This window comes from Nomia melanderi, chromosome 12 (genome assembly GCF_051020985.1).
Source record: "Nomia melanderi isolate GNS246 chromosome 12, iyNomMela1, whole genome shotgun sequence".
Lineage (NCBI taxonomy): Eukaryota > Metazoa > Arthropoda > Insecta > Hymenoptera > Halictidae > Nomia > Nomia melanderi.
In genome coordinates, this window is record NC_135010.1 from 2,369,474 (window position 1) to 2,387,739 (window position 18,266).

At 31.3% G+C, this 18,266-nt stretch overlaps 1 protein-coding gene and 1 long non-coding RNA gene across 5 annotated transcripts in view; one reads left to right on the plus strand and one right to left on the minus strand.

Moving 5' to 3' along the window:
- wdp (Leucine rich repeat protein windpipe) overlaps nt 1-18,266 on the minus strand; it is a 53,606-nt gene that overhangs the window by 7,320 nt on the left and 28,020 nt on the right. For 2 of the 4 annotated variants that reach the window (XM_076372505.1, XM_031974568.2), the window contains one exon: nt 7,410-7,459. The exons of 1 other annotated variant lie outside the window; for it this stretch is intronic. Coding sequence is in view for 1 of the 3 variants with exons in the window: in XM_031974567.2 (XP_031830427.2) it covers nt 2,610-2,631 (22 nt within the window). In the remaining 2 variants the exon portion in view is untranslated. Of the gene's footprint in view, nt 1-2,609; nt 2,829-7,409; nt 7,460-18,266 lie in introns of those variants that run through there. One more of the 4 variants, XM_031974567.2, reaches the window with a different exon arrangement.
- LOC143175124 (uncharacterized) lies at nt 5,817-14,694 on the plus strand. Its single transcript, XR_012999781.1, has 2 exons — nt 5,817-5,977; nt 14,404-14,694. It is a non-coding gene; the product is annotated as an uncharacterized LOC143175124 (long non-coding RNA).

The following is an 18,266-nucleotide window of genomic DNA, read 5'->3' on the forward strand; positions in this document are numbered from 1 at the left end:
TATACCTTTTATGTAACTTAGAATATTTTGTATTATCAGTATTCTATATCACCCTGCGTTTCAAAAATTGAAATGGCTAATGCAAGTGCAAACACGAAAATCAGCGAAATCAAACATTTTACTCCTTTTATACCTGAATCGCATTATATCCCTTTGCCGTCGGGAAAGTTCTTACCGTTTTACTCAGTAACTCACATCAATGTATCTTAAATCAATGCAATTTAGTATACCATTTTAATCGTCAATTACCATCAATCGGACAATTCAGAATCACTAAAATTTTACTTACATATGATAATTATGGTACTACAATTAATTGCAGCAGAATTTTATCAACTATTTAACTAATCCGGTAAATTGAATGTTGAATCTATCTCGACATAGGACAGCAAAAGAATAAAGTTATATTGGATTAATACTTCAATATTTAACAAAATATTAAAAATCTGACAGACAATTGTTTGAAAAGTAATATATTACTATTTTAGTCGAAATAATGTCGTTACTGATGGTATATTGAATAATGGTCCTTATTATTAGATAAGTGAACAGAATTTTCTACGAAAATCAGGTCAAAAGGGGTTAAATCGATCTCCTGCCTCTTCACGAGGACCGTGAACTCCATCTGGTCTCTTAGAGATATCCATGCCTCGTTCGCAACAGATTTGCATGGCAGCAAGAAAACTTCAATGTTAAATACTTTAAGACAGTTAATCTTGCCCGAGATAAGTGTGCGTGATGCTAATATTCATAAACGTGAAAATGATCGATTTTTATATTTTTTAACTGAAAACATATTTAGAACTTGATTTAAAAGTTTTTTATGTCAATTTTACTTGTCCTGGCTATGATTGTACATTTACAAAGTTGCCCGTGAGAACAGAAGTCACTATGAAAAATTTTATTTATAAAAGTATTTCTTAGTAAGTAAATTATTATTTTTTAACGGCTACAGTAATAAATACCGGAAGAGGATGAAAGAGAATTTCATTTTGAATTTCCTAGTGGATTTTAGCAGAGCCTACTATTTTAAACGCTTGTAGTTTTGATGAATAGCATATGTGGAAGTAGAAGATGATTCGCATATAAGAGGAAAAGATATTATTTCAAAAGCCCTCTGACAACGAATAAAAAAGGTACTGCCATAATTTACATTAAGTCTACAGGAAATTCTGTCCGATAATGTCATCTCAAGTTTCCGAAGATGATTCATTCTACGGAAATGGAATCCACAAATTACCATCACCCTGGAAGTCATTGGTAACGATGGAAATTATATTATTCAGTAAATATTAATAAATGTATTATGTTCTTTTAATTAAAAAACAGGTAGACCATTATTTATTACTTTGTTATTTATTATTAACTAACTAGTAATGTAATTCTTACGTTAAGTTATAGCAAACCTTCTGTATAATTTATTATTTAGATAATAATTTAAATAATTATTTAAATAATTATTCATATAGGGTACTCAAACCTTCTTTACTATTGAAGCAACAATTTAGCAGTAAATGTCAATGAATTATAGCTGTCTCTATCGTTGAAGAGCTTAGAAACGTTTTACATAAAAAATATTATTCAATTATGAAAACAAATATAATACAACGCATTAAAAACTTCTAAACAAAACAAGCTACACGAAAACTTGGCTTTTGATTTTTTTCTTCAAGTACTTATAGTTCAAAATGATTAACTTGCAGTTGGTTTCATGTAACTCGTAATCAGTCCCCATTTTATTATTACTCGCAGCATTACTATGACAGTGAGAAGCATGAGTTAGTGTGCTTGGCCATCTTGCGACCATAACGGAAGTTACGTAGTGTCGCGAGATGTGAAGCACCCGGCATCGCGTCTTATAATCAGGTATATATCTTACAGCCTTGAATCTTAGTTTGTTCATTGAAATACTGTACTATCAGTAACTGAATTAGTAAAATATATTATTTGAAATACTCTGAATTATATACATTGGTAATCAGAAAGTTAGAAACCCTTTTAGAATAATCTTATACTTATTATGGAACATTACCAACTTTAATGTATTATTTCTTTTATAACGGTGATTTATGAAACACAATTTACGACTAATCAAAATTTCAAACAGTTGTTCTGATAATATACAAAATATTATAGTGCAATTTTACATTATAAAGAATAGTTATTCCAGATACTTCACTTTTTCAATAATTTTTAATACACCACTTAAAAAAATTAATATGTGAAATGGTTTCGTTTATATTAGTATTTAAAACACAATGATGTTACATTTACATTTTACATTTTTGTGTTTATTCTATGGGTAGTTTCTAAACAATTTGGAAAATTAAAAAGAAATTACCAAACTTATTTCTTAAAAATATCACTCATAAAATTACTGATAAATTGAACGAGGTTACAAATTATCCGTTACTGCGTTTTCTTTCGTTCATTTAACTTTATACCAATTCGTATAATATCAGATTAATCACTTTATCGGTATTTCCTTTCGTTTCTGTTTCCACTAAGAAAAATATCATCTAACTTGTGTATTTTTCCTTTGTAGCCAGTTATTCGACTGATTACAATAGCAATAAATATATTCAAAGTATTGCGAAAGTTAGACTCACCGAAATATAATTCACTACACATCTGCAATGTTTATCTAAACGAAAACAAAATAAGATCTCCAACTGCTCCAAAATTAACAAACCTTCCCCGAGGAATTCGAGGTCAAGCAGGTTCGCACACGAGTAAAATATAACGTCAAAGAAGATGTAGCTCTTTTTCGTGTCTTTAAATGTCGCTTTCAACTGCTAAACGAGCGTCCCGATTGTGCTATAGATAGATAGACTCGAGCGTAGCCGGTTACTTTCGGCACGTTATTTGCATTATTTTGCATACTTTCCATGGTACCGACATTACGCGACTTTACTGGTCATTTCCATATACATACATCAGGAATTTCTGATAGAAGAGAGAAAGACACAGTTCCACGCGTGCAGCTTTCGCGAGAACGTACGAGCATTGAACTCTCCTGATCGATTGTAATCACACTTGCGTGCAATTGAGACCGCACACATTTGGGATCTCTACTGTATATCTTAAAATTTTCATGAATATCTCGCGATGAATGAGCAAGTTTCTTTTATTATGGACACGTACAATCAATAATTGAGATAACTGCTGTAGTGTAACAATGAAAAAAGGAGAAAATTGTTATATAAGTAAGCTTTATTGGAATATGTTTCGAAGTGTTCTACAGTGAAGTCTTATATAACAATATTATACATTATAGATTATCAAAATACCTTCAGTTTCTTGATAAATTTAAAGATCAATTAAAAAGAAAGAACTAATGTTGGTAAAACATTTGTTATTTATATTAAATTTTTGTTATATGATCTCCATTAAGTAAATAATTAAAGCAGCAACATTCAACATTAAATAGCTGATATTAAAGTGCAGATAAAAAATAAAAAAGATAAAAGAATTTTTTCGAAATAAAACGGCCAAAGTACGTATTTGGAAATTAATTTGTTATTACTAAAAATAATAAATAAATCATAAATAGATTTACATACACAATGTAACCAAGCTATGTAGCTAAAATTTAAGACATTAGTTTTAACATTTGAAATAGGAAATTATATTTTAATAAACACATAAAAAATGTATCACAGTTAATAATTAATAATAAAGTAAAAAAAAAGTACCACGCGAATAATATGAAAAACATTTTGAAGGAACATTATTACTGTATACGTATCAATAAACATTTTATGAACATACATATACGTGAATGAACTCAAGAAGAACAATACTACAAATGTCTTTATGGATACATTTTGTGAATATAGACAAATATAATACGGATATTCTACTAATTATGTAAATATTGTAATGAAAACTAAGATGAATAAGTATAAACAAATATTTTATCATAATATAAAGCTTATAAATGTACATTCCGGTATAACCGTGGAAGGTTCTAACTATTAGGTACCGGAAAAAGTTCAAATCATAATATAAACGCGGAGAACGTTCTTATACAGTTATTTTATTTTATTTGACATCAACGACATAAATGTAACTTGCCATTAATGCCAATCGAAGCCATATATTCCAAAACAGTACAAGTCCAGTAACTACTACTCCGAGAAAATCAATCCTTTTAGTTTATCTTCGTTAATTTAATATCTATCTTGATTATTTTTGCTGTGAATATTGACTACACATATACTAAATGTAAGGAGATAACTTTTTTTACATTTTTTTAAGTATCATTTGGTGGATCTGACAGGGGAACCTTTTCAATCAGCAAACGCCGATTTTGGTGAAACTGATGTAGTAGTTCTGAAAAAAATATTTGACACGTATTTTTTCCTATCATCCAACATCCACTTTGAAGAAGTGAAAACAGTCCTTAAAGTTGAAGATTAAAAGTATGTTTTTCACAATATTTCTGACTAGGGGGTTTGGAAAAGAAATCTAATTTGTTCATTTCAAGGCGGACAATTAAAAAAAAATTGTCTTTTCTATACCTTCTAGTTTCAGAGATATTATAAAAAATATACTTTTAACCCTTAACTTTGGGAAGTGCTTTCGCCCGTTCAAAGTGGATGTTGGCTGATAAAAAATATACATGTCAAATATTTTTTGGAAAACTACGTCTCACATCAGTTTCATTAACATCGACGTGCGCTGGTTGAAAAGATTCCCTTATAAGTACGTTAAAAACAGCTACATATGTAGATAACATATAGTGCCAAAAGGTGGACTTGTACTATTTTGGAATTCACGGCTTCAATTTCAATCGTTAACCCTTTGAGTGCTGAATACTCCCAGCTGAAACGTTCCGTGAGAACAGAATATCTTTTTGCTCATCTGAAGATCGATGAATTATGTTAATTTATACAATTAATTGTAATTCCTCAGTTTCATCAAATTGAATAATGCTAAGAAACTCATAGATTAATCTCATACACTTATAATTGTCACGTCGGCGCATGTAACATTAAAAAGATCAAAAAACACATATATACGTGTATAATTCACAGCAATAACTTTCGCCTGACGCATATATACTCCTATAGCACTCAAAGAATTGAACTAGTAAAATATTGTGTCATCCCATAAGTAACGCGGTTTTGTACATTTCCTTTATTTTTAAAAACAAAGTTAAACTACCTATTTTTAATCTAAAACGTATTCTCCTTCATTATCTATAAATTGTGTACCTATACATGGTAATCACTTTTAAAAAAATTTTGTTAACCAGTTAACTGCGTTTGACGAGTTTACACATGATCTTAAAGCTTGAAATGATTTTAATTCTTTCAACGATGAATTATTTATTTTTCCAGATAAACATGTAATTCTTTTTTGTTTTGTTCTGATTTTTCATTAAAGTATAACCTAGGTGCCATTCGCCCTACGTTTGACGAGTACACACTTCATTCTTTGATTTCATTACACACGCAAAACGAGAGATTTTTCAAATTAAATTGCACAATTAACAGGTTCATTTTTGTTCTTAAAAATAAAAGAAACATTAAAAAACCACATTATTTATGGGATGACCCAATACTAACTAAAATCGGACCTCATTTAATTGTTAACAAAAAAACTGCACGAACTTTTTCCAGTACATAATATAATATATAAGAAACAAAACATCAGCTACACATGACATGGAAACGCAAGTTTGACATGTTAAATCGTATTACTGAAATATTTGCGGTGATCGTCAGGTAATTCCACCGCTCAAATAGCAGAACGGCACGCGTGGAGATGTGTGTTACGTACAGTGTGTCAGCCGTCTCTGACAACTTCTGCGCCTAATTTGCAAACAGACAGAACGGTTAATAGGGCTTAAGTAGTTACGTACTGCGCAAAGCAGTCTCGGAGTGTTTTGTTGGAGCGCGTGGGTAGAGGCAGGTCATGGCCAATGAGTTCGAGAAAGATTTTCAAACGCAATCCTCGACGCTTCCTCGCGGTAAGCAACGAACGAGCACCTGTCTCTTCGACCGCTAATAGACTCGATTGCTTCCATATTCGACAAGTACAGATAACTCCCAAATAACACGGTTGTTACGTTCCTAAAAAAATTCCGTGTTATGCGAATCCGTGTTATACGAAACAAAGAATTATTGCCAAAAATGAAGTTAGGTTTTAAAAATTAGAAAAACATAATTACCATTTCTAAACGAGGTTTAATAATACACACCCGAAAAATTTTAATCTATGTATAATGTAGTGAAAAGAAAACACAAAGTTTGAAAATGTACTAAATACTCCACGAAGAAAATAGGATTTCAAATTCTAATAAATTTCGAAACTCTGCAGGCAAATCTGGTACGACATACACGCTCAAATAAAAATTATACAGTGAGATATCTTGTGCACTTAAACGCTCTTATTTCGGTCCGTGTTGTACAGGGATTTCTCTAATTGTCAAACCCTGTTAAAGTGAAACCATGTTGCAGAAGTGTCGTGTTATGCGGGGGTTATCTGTACACCTATTTACACGACTTTGCTTTTACACGGTTTTTAAAATAATAAATTTCTTTCTAAATGATAAAAGTAAACATTTTTGCTGCGTACATATTTCTATAGTAAATTTTGGTTTCCGTTCGATTTGCCACACTGGCATTAAATCTAAGAAGGGAAATTCCCATTTCTGTACACACCAGAAGCGTTCATGTGAATAGCACAGTAAAGCTCAGTGAATTTTTAGCATCAGAAAGGTGTGTGTCGGTGTGCTTTTTCTAATTGGAATTTTTTAAAACATCATATTTACTGGTTAGTGATAAAAAATTATAGTTTTTGTTGCACTTTTATGATTTACTTAAAATTGTATAGGTTTGGTTTCTTGGTTCAGCTTTTGGTTACATTTCTTATAGATTTTATATTTCTCGTTCCTATAAAATGAATGATGTACTTGTAGCTTTATATATTTGTTGTTTTATGAATGAACTGATATTTTTGATTTTCAGTTTATATTTAATTGAATATGTAACTGACTAAATTATGTATATTTTGATTCATTTTCGATTTACTCAGTCCTGCATACAAAGATCCACAATTTCGATTTACACGATATTCTGAGGAATCAGCCTTCTATGTAAATCGGGAGATAGGTATATTTTAACCAATTAACTGTGCAATTTAATTTAAAAAATCTTTCATTATGCGCACAATAAAATTAAATAATAAAGTGTAACTCGTCAAACGTAGAGCAAATGCATCTATAATCTATTCTAACGAAAAACTAAAGCAAAACGAAGCAGAATTACACATTTATATGAAAAAATAATTTATTTATCATTGAAAAAATTAGTACCATTTTGCGTTTTAAATTGACGTGTATACTCGCCGAACGCAGTTAACTAGTTAAAAAGGAATGTTCGCGTGGCAACGCTACTTACAGCTTATTCGATCAGACGTGACTTCAACAGTGTCGCAATTTTGGGCGCATCTGCAAAGGATAAAAAAATATAGATATATTTAAATGAATATAGCGCAATGCATATTTCAAGATTAACATGTTCGCGACAATCGTCATATATTTGTGACCTTTAACGTTTTCCATGCGACAGATTCAAACATTTTGACGCTTTCTGTACGTGGTTAACAAAAAAATTTGTTTTTCTACGCAAATAATATCTACTTTCACATTATTATAACGTGTCTAGAGTGTTTGCACTTCTGTATTAGTTTTTACTTGCTTTTGGTTGTGCCACAGCACAGCTGTAAACCCATCTTTTTATTTCTTATAATAAAACTTTTGCATCAACCCAATATTTTTCGTAAAGAAAATGAAATTACTTTTACGTGTGTTTATATCTAAGATTGTAACGCATGATCCAAGGTGTATAAAGTTGACGCGATTCTTTTCTTCAATCTTATTTGCATTTTATAAAAACGATTTAAATAGGAAATGAGAAGATGTGTTAAATAATGATTTCTATGTAGTATTCATATATACTGTTATATCATAAATATAAATAAATAATATATTAATTTTTCAGTAAACAAAAATGTTAATAGAAGAAATCAATTGTAAATATTATTAAAATAGCAAGGAAAGGTTTTTAGTGGAAAAAGACTTCATTATATTTATTATATTTATATTTTATGCGGTATAATATATTGATTAAATAATATAAATAGAGGGCGTAAGAAAATTTAAGGATCAATTCTCTATGACAGTGTACAATAAAGAAAATCAGATTTATTATAATACAATTGTAGTTTCAACTTCGCTTTTAAATCATAAATTATAAATCTCTATAAGTTAGAACGACCTGTGTATATGCACTTCGTTGCATAGAAGTTAACCTCCAATCATCTTTCCTCATCTTATTTTCGATATTAATTAATTCGATATTAATTTATTTATATAAAACACACGACTAGACTACTCTTGCCCCTGTGCTGTCCGAGAGCTCATCTCGTGTGCAACGTACCGTACACTGATGTGCCATGGGAAGGATAAAGGCAGAGATTTAATTTACGCACCGCTTTTAGTCGATTACAATTGTTAATGACTTGAAACGGATACCTAAATCGCGATCCGTTTACTCTTCATTATTGTCTTACATTTTTATAAAAAATAGAATTTTAAATTTTCACCTAGCTACCACTAAATATTTTATATGAAATTAACACTAAAACTATCGAATGAATAAATGATTAGTTTAAAGTCCTGAATTCTTCTTTTCCAATTATTGAAAATATAACAGAAGCTTTTATAAGAAATTACTAAAGAAATTGATTTAGTAACTGCCATTACTGAATTACGAACTGAATCATAATTTTCTTACAGTTTCTACAGAAACATTTAGACAAGTCAACTTAACTGCTCCGTAGTTCTAGTATTAACACTAACAACCGTACCCGTACTTTATGTATACTTATTCCTATCGTAACAAGAAACAAAAGAAAAGACAAAAATTGAAAAACTGATTAACTGTATAGTATAAGAATTGATATAAAGTTAAATGAATGAAGGAGAACGCAGAACTTTTAATTAAATTTTTAAATCGGTCATTCGACTGGTTCGCGATACGGTTAGTGTTATTTAACCTATCTACTGTGCAATTTAATTTAAAAAAACCTTTCATTATGCAGGGCAAATGCACTTATAATATATTCTAACGAAAGACTGAAGCAAACTGAAAAAGATTTACGTGTTTACCTGGAAAAATAAATAATTCATCGTTGGAAGAATTAATATTATTGTGAGTTTTAAAATCATGTTATACTCGTCGAACGCAATTAACTGGTTAATAATATCTTATAAGCAGAAAACTTGTGTCAGAAGGGAAACTAGTTACTTCAAATGCAAAAAATTTAACAAATAATTTATGATTTCAACTTTAGATATCCCAAATATCTGAATACTGATCTACATACTTTCGTATAAATAAACATACAAACGAGAACAGCAACCTTATATAAACCCACGAAACAGCGTGGTGATTGTAATATAATTACCATGCACACCTTAATTTCCCTTGATTCTTACCGACCATGTGCCACCGCGTTTATTAATTTTACGGTAATGCGGGACTAGACACTGTTACCCGTTCTTTTCGAGTTCAAAGAACACAGTCATTACCCTAAAAACCGTGTCATATACTACACTGGGAGGTACCATTACACGTGGGAAAGAAACTCTCTTTTTGTTTCTTAATAACTGTGTAACCCAGTTTGGTCACAGATTATTCAGAATTGCAACATGTATTACGCGGCAATAAACTGAAATACGCAGATTAAACCTACCGACAATCTCCGTTCTGTGATCACCATCGGAAGACTATATATGTACGTATTCCATATTATAACCGAACGAACGTTAATTGAAAATCAAATGATAGACCAATGCACATTCTTTTCGTCGAACACCGTTCTAAACTCGTTACCGGCCGAATATAAATGTGTATTATTATCTCATAACAGGGTAAATTAACAGATATACTGGAAGTATGTGATTCTACACGAAAAAATAAGTCGGCAACATGTAATAAAATTTATTCATTTAAAACCACCATTCCGGGAATATTATAATGTTACTAATTGCCGAACACGTGTCCACTTGGCCAACCGAGTACACGTACTATTACATGCATTAGGTAATTCTATGTACAATCTGTATAGACTGAAATAAACAAGTATAGAATGAATTTTTTTTTATTCGAAGCTTCATTCTCGAAATAGTCGAGTTTGATGTTCTATGTGTGCTTGAGAAATTTTCAAATTGAATTTTCACGAAACCAGGGTTTTAAATTAATAACTTTTATCGTGCATATTTCATGTACTTTATTGTTTTTACCAATTAAAGGATACATAATGTGAAATATGATTGTACAGACCTAGTATCTGACTTCGTATTCTTTTATTTGATTCATAAAGTATAATTATCTAACTGGTATAACTTCGATAGTAAATAATCCTAAAGAAAAGTAAGGATCTTAATGTCGCGCACAAATATACCTCTGAGTCGTAATAGATTAGAGTTAACATTATTTACGAATATAACCGAGATTATGCTTGTAAGAGGATTTGTTACGCTAATTCTCTATAGATTATAAGCATAACCTAGGAAAAATGAGAATTTATATAGAAACATTTTATTTTTCTCTTTCGATATGTTTAATAACTAATAATTTATAATAACTATGTAAATATTTATAATATCTAACATTTCATTATACAAAACATTTTCAATTAAGTATTGTTAATTTGAAAACTGTAAAAGAAGAAAAAATATCTTTGAAAATTTGCAAAGACAACAAGTTTCAAGTACAGTGTATTATTATCGTTGAAACACTAATTTAATGTAAAGAGTGTTTTAAAAGCACAAGGTAACTGCTTTCACCAAACAGGATCGGTTACATAAGTTTTACTCGCTTTTTCTTTTTCATAACTTGTGCTATATTGTCATAAGCATTCAACACATAAATCATATATTTACTTCGATACTTTTCTTCGAAACGCAATTGAAAAATCTACAATAAAGTTTCTTATGAATGCATGTTTTCAAAACAAATTTTACTAATAATTTAGGCTTCTGTCTGTTGTAGTTATTAATATATTATTAATGAGACACAGCAGTTCACATAGTCTATAATTTACGTGAAATTATGAAAAACCTATTTAAATATATTATACCAAACAACATTACAAGGATTATCATTAAATGTTCTCACACGTATTCACATTAAAGCATCATACTAAATTTGGAACTCTCTTTCAAAACATTCATGCTTTTATTACATAATTTCCAATAATACATAAGAATAAAGGCTACAAATATTTCATAATAACATGTCCCTAATATGCTAATACTCGAAAAAGCAATAAACTCCCAAGTAATATCACAAGACTATTATTTCAGCATTTGAAACTCCAAACGCCCGAAGCTACACCCGCCATTCACCTTTGTACTTTCTCCCTATATTTGCCATACCAATCACAGGATTTTTTAAATTAGCGTTACTTCAAAGCGAAAGATTTCATCACATCCATCCTCCAAGGACACGAGCGGACTCGACGCAAGAAAAACGTCCGATCGTCAGCGTCCGTTTTCCGCGATAAAATATCGCTGTCTCCATTTTTGGTACTAAACAGCGTGACACCAGGTGGCAGTGGAAGTCACGAATCCCCGATGGATCCGTCTGCAACGACGGAACAGAAGGACACGAGCTGACAATAGCCCCTGCCGCGTTCAGCAGGAAATTCGAAGTTGTAAAGAAGCTACCAACGAGGCATACACACCCGCTTTGGTCATGGCTCGGCTTTTTGCCGGTTACGTGCTTAACGGTACCATCGCGGCCTCGTGGTCCAGTTAACCACGTGCTTCTAAGAGAGCCAGCGATTCCAGAAGTCGTTTCAGGAGGTCGTGTACCTTTCAGTACGAGGAAGTATCCCTGAAATCTCCTCTCTTGGAACCGGCAGAAAAAGATCGTTGAATTTCCTGACGGAGGAAGATATGCCGGGCTCTTTCATTTCTTGCGATTCATGCATTTCTGATCGTCGAGGATTCCTAGGCATTAAACTGTCGATTCCGTTTGTCCTGGTGTTCGTGTTGTATCATTGTATCGTGACGAGGATTAAATATTCGAATATCAGAAGCGACGTATAATTTAAGGATTATTGAAGAGTAAGCATTGATTCTGGTTATTCGTAAAATTCAGGATGTTTCTACCACTAACCACGGTCGGTCAAATGACCGGTACTTCTGCATACAAAAATGCATTTATAGTTCTTCGTTCACGTTAAAAATAAATGGAAATATATAATCTTTTTCTTATTATCCAAAAGTTATTTGTTTATTGTTTCCATATTAAATCAACAATCACCTATATTTGACCCTCGATTTACGCGGAAAATTAAAACACTATTTACACGGTAGTTTTTATGCGCGATCAGAATTTAATAACACTGAATAAAATGTACTTCTGTTTTGTGAAATGTTATTATTATATCTTTTGTTTGGCTATGTGAAATAAATATATATTTCTAAAACTTATACTAGCTGTTCTTTCCAATATTTTCTTTTCTCTTGTACCGATAGACTTTATTTACGCGATTTTCATTTTCATAAAATGAATCCACAGGAAACGCGTCGCGTAAATGAAGGATCAGGTGTATATTCCTTTGGCAAAACATATGATCGGTAGCTAAAGTGCCGGTATGTTTAGCGTTAACCTCTTATGCTGTAAAAACGTACCACACATGTTGAGATGTTTTTGTTCCAAAATTACCAATGACATCTTATACACATGGATAGTCCTGTTGCATTACACATACTAGATTGTTCTGACATGAATCAGTCTATAAAAAATTATTAATAAATTATAATCTATATATCTGCGTAAAATAGGTAAAAACAAAGTTCTTCGTTCAAGACTTTAACAAACCTCTGAATTAATTTCCAGCGCAAGAGGTTAAGAAGGTAGCGCTAGCTTTGTAATGCTTTTTAATTAATCAGTGATTCTCCGCGTACTGGTGTTTGTGACGCAAAACGTCCGACACGAACGAGTTCAATAAGTCAATAACGATTGATGACCTCGACGCGGAACAGATGGGGCCTCGTAGCAAACATATTACAGTAATTTCAAAGGTGAATTTTGTTGATATACAATTTCTTAGCTATTCATTCGTACTTCCTTTTAAAAAATTCTGGAGAAGTATCGAAAAATAAAATGTATTAAAATATTTTATTGTTCATAAAACAATTCTAAGCGAGTTTTTAAGGTAACCTTGATATTTCGCGATATAATTTATTCCGACATGAATCGATCGGCGACAAATTTATGAAGTGTTTAGTGCAGTTAATGAGAAACGATAAGTTAATAGTGTGCTGTTAAGTGAGCGGTTTATTACCGTTCAGTGGGTGGTAAATTGTTGTATGCGCGATAAAAATATTGATTGAAGATTTTCTAAAAGTACTACATCTATCTAAAGTTGTTTGGTGAAAGTATGAACGAAATTCAATCGGTAACATATTTATTTCGAGATCATCAATTAATTACTGAGACCGAACTCAGGAGATGCATAAATTATATAAGGAACAAGTATTCAGTTGGAGTCGTTTGTTTGTTTCATTATGCCATTACTTTTAAATCCCATTTTTTAACTATTTATTTGTAATTGCAATATATTAATTTAATTTAATAGCTTATCGAATAGTATGCTAGTAAAAATATGGAAACCACTGAAACAATGTCTTTTGTCTAATGGCTTATAATGCGCCAATGTGTTTAGGGCAATTTAATAATTGCCATCATAGAGGTGAAAAAATATAAAACTTGATTCTTGTGCAATTACTCGTATGTAATAATTTTTTCATTACAGTCTATATAATTTTAAATTATAAATGTGTATATAAAATCGTCAACATAATCCTTAATATTTTAAAGATGGTACTTCAAAAATTATTTTCCCCATAAAGTAATCATCAACAATTTTTTATATGCAATCATAACTCATATATTTATAACATTAAACAGTAAGTAAAATGTTCTTATATCTTACAACAATTAATCACACATTTAAAAAAGTATGTCACATTTAATCAGTTAACTTCGTTTGACGAGTATACAAAAATAAATCTTGAAATAATACTAATTTTTTCAACGATGAATTTTTTATTTTTTTTAGATAAACGTGTAATTCTTCTTTGTTTTGTTTTGGTTTTCCATTAAAATACACTCTAGGCGCTTTAGCCCTGCGTTTATCCAGTACACACTTCATTTGTTGATTTTATTGCGCGCGAAACAAGAGATTTTTTAATCTAAATTCCACAATTAACAGGTTAACAAAAGGAACAACAAATGCATCCGGAGGATTATTAGGTACATGTTACGTGTGCAGCATAATTGTAAACTAGCTATCCGTAATATCCATTTACAGGAGGCGTTCTATTCATCTAATGTATACCGCGGGAGCTGGAAGACGCGACAGGACATCGACAGCGTGAAAAGCGACTAGAAGGCATAGAAGCAGGAGAAAAAGAAGAAGAGGAAGAAGAAGAAGAAGAGGAAGAAGAAGAAGAAGAAGAAGAAGGAGAGGAAGAAGAAGAAGAAGGAGAAGAGGAAGAAGAAGAAGAAGGAGAAGAGGAAGAAGAAGAAGAAGGAAAAGAGGAAGAAGAAGGAAAAGAGGAAGAAGAAGGAAAAGAAGAAGAAGAAAGAAAAGAGGGAGAAGGCAAAGAGGAAAAAGAAAAAGATGATGATGATGAAGAAGAAGAGGAAGAAGAATAAGGAAAAAAGGATGGGTAGAAGTGGAACCGAGGAAAAAGGAAAGCGGCACGAGGGAATGCGGGTTCGAATGTGTCAGGGTAAAAAGAGAGTAGCAAAAGACAGAAACAAAGAGGAAGACTAGGAGAGACAGCAGGAGGAAAAGAGATAAACAGGCCACACAGGGAGAGTGTCTTAACCACACAGGTATCGCGGTATCGATGGCAGCCGGTCGTGCGAAACGATTAGCAAACCGTAACGCACCAGAAATCGGGCTCGTTGTATACGACGGGACAGGTCAATCAACTCTAAATAATCGCGAATAATGAGCTATATTCGCTTCCCTAACGAGCCTTTCTACTCACGAATTGCCGCTATCGATTAATGATTTCCGAGGATGCGGACACACGGAAGAACCGAGCATAATCCTGCTGAGGCCACATTGACGCGGACAGTAAATTATTCGGACGCGTTTGTTAACACTAAACGTACCGCGACCCATCGGAAATTATTCGAGGTATTTAAAGGAAACGGACTGAGAGAGTATGCTCTTGTAGAATATTCTATTTAATATTAAAACTATCAAACGGGTTAAAATCACTCATTCCTGATTTCTTCCTTTTGCTTAAATAGGTAACAGACGTTTTTCTGAGAAATTATTATAGAAATTGACTTAGTAATATGCAAATTTAATTGTAAATCAATTAAAGTCTCAATAGATACACTCTTGATGTTTCTATAGACAAATTTTAAAAAGTTGATTTAACTACACGGTAGTTTTAGTGTTAAAAATTCTGCAGTTTTTTTGTTCATTTAACTATATATCAGTTCTTATATTATCCGATTCAATTTTTTAATCTTTATCATCCTTTTGTTTTTGTTCTGAATAAGAAAAATGTATCATTTCATTTGTTTACATTTATTTCATAATCAGTTATTTGACTGGTAAGAATATGCGTATATAAAGTGCCGGTACGTTTAGTGTTATTGTGGCATTCACGGCTAAAATTCTGTTTTTATTATAAATACGCATATATGAAACAAAAATTTTTCTGTAAAATGAAATGAAATGCAAAGCAACTTGATTTAATAATAAGCCCCAAGTATACAAACTGATCTTACAATGCTTCGAGTTATAGAATATTGGCTCAGATTATAGTTGTGCGATTTTGAACAAAGGATCCACAATGAGCACATAAATGAATTTGTCATGACCACAAAAATAATACTAAAAAATTATTTACCATAATATAGAATGAAACCTCGACCTACAATAGACTTTAGATATTTGAATAATGTAAAAATGGATTAATAGAATCAAATATTGTCATGTTAGCTAATCAAAAGATTTCGGCCATTTAAAAATTTGTATTGATTTATAGACTAAAAAAATGAAATATATACTTTTAAGATTATCACCTAGCCCTGACATATTAAAATTGGGAAGACGAAAAAGAATTTCCCAATAATGTCTTGGTAAGTAATTGCAAAAAACGAATGTTACACAGCAATCGTAACAAAATGAACCTTTATATCTGTTTTACCATTAAGAAAAGGTGTATATAAAGGTGTATATAAACTATAATCTCCAGCCAATGCGTGAAAAGTTGAGTTGCGAGTTTTGTTTACGACACTGTCCCATCGCCACGCCACTGCGAACGAGTTTAACAGTTAAACGGAAGAAACTGAAGATAGGGAAATCCGTAGCAACGATTTGCTGGAGGCTAACGCCGATCGAGTTGGATAACATCATTGTGGCCAGTCTGCGAGGAATGCGATACGGAAGGCAACGAGAAAGGATTAGAACGATTCGTTATTCTTAATGCACGTATATAGTCCACTAGAACTAATTGCAAAATTATCAGGATTAGAATATTTAATAGTGAAAAAGGATTGCTTTAGATTAAACCGACCGATCCATTTTTAAATAATTGCAAATAATTCTTATACATGTCATCTTAATTGTGATTAACTAATTAATTAACGGTAACCAACTTTGTACGAAAATACCGCAAACTAAACTAAAATGGAAATTACTACTTTATTTTCTGAGGATATGATTTCATTAAAATGGGCGATGTTCTGATTAGGTTTCATCAAATTCAATTGAATCTTAATGTAGTTGGTGTACGAGAAAAAAGTATGTATATAAATTTATTTATTGTTCATTAAATATTTGTATTATATTTATGTTTTATAGGAGAATATATAATGTTTTTGAAAGTTGTTTGCTATTTATGAACTTAAATGTCATTTTCAATATTGTTCATTCATAACTTTAACTTCAATGTTCCATAGCTAGCATCAATTTGGTGTAACATATGTAATAATCAAAACTAAATATACTAACTACTGAAGCGCTGGCTAATTTTCATCGTGAATAATATTCTATTCTACGAGCCACTGATTGCAGAGTCTTGATTGATACTATCCTGCACTTCATATCTTCCGCTATTAGCAACTCTAATCTATAAATCTCATCTGTGAAGCATCATGCTAGGCCTAATCACCGCATTAATCAGCTTAGAAGACTCATACCTGTCAAATGGACTGTCGTGTGTTGAGAATATTGAAAATTCTTAAAAATGTAGAATGTCTTAATTTACCATGGAATTAATAATAGGGACAAGCTAGGAGCCAGATTACTACGGGAGTACTATTAGTACCCTCGATCTATCAGGAAGATGACATCTGGTAATTAAGATATTTTATCTATGAGTTCAGAGTGCGTATGAAATATGATGGAAACAGTGACTGATGATTATAGTATTTACAATTTCAAGGTGTAAGGTGTAATTTGCGGTAAAGATAATGAACATTTTGTTAAAATATCAATGTATACGTTCAATAAACAAGAACTTATCAATATAAGATGATGAATTTTTATAATTAAATCTGCATATACTTAGTTGTTACTATGCAATCATTTATTCCTTATTTTTACTATACGTAATTAATTTTATTCTTAATGCAATATAAATGTATATATCACAAAAAAATTCACGAAGACCATTTGATTATATTAATATGAGACTTAGAACAGAGAAAAGACAATTTTTACAAATTATATACATGGTAGTCTGCATATAATTGTACATCCAAAAAGGAGAGGGTTGTACGCGGAAACAAATTAAAAATGAAGAATTAAGTTTGTTTACATAGTTCTTGATTGCTCTGCAAAATTATAATTACATATGGCTAACTAATCATTTTATGATAAATGTCGATGATGTTACAAATGTTATTAGTTTTTTCATCGATTCAAATAACATCTATCAGATATGTCAAGTAAAATAAAAAAAATATAGTTCGCTTCGTGTTCACTATAATGTAATTTACTATTCCTTGTTTTTAACAGGTATATTAGAGTTTTCATTCTATTATGATTTCTCGTTCATCTATTACTTCAACAAGCAACAAAATTTCATTGAATCATTGGGTGATTCGTACGCCTTAAATGACTTGATGGAATATTATTATTATTATAAATTTAACTTTAGTTTGAAATTACTTTGTTATACTACCACGGTAAATATACCT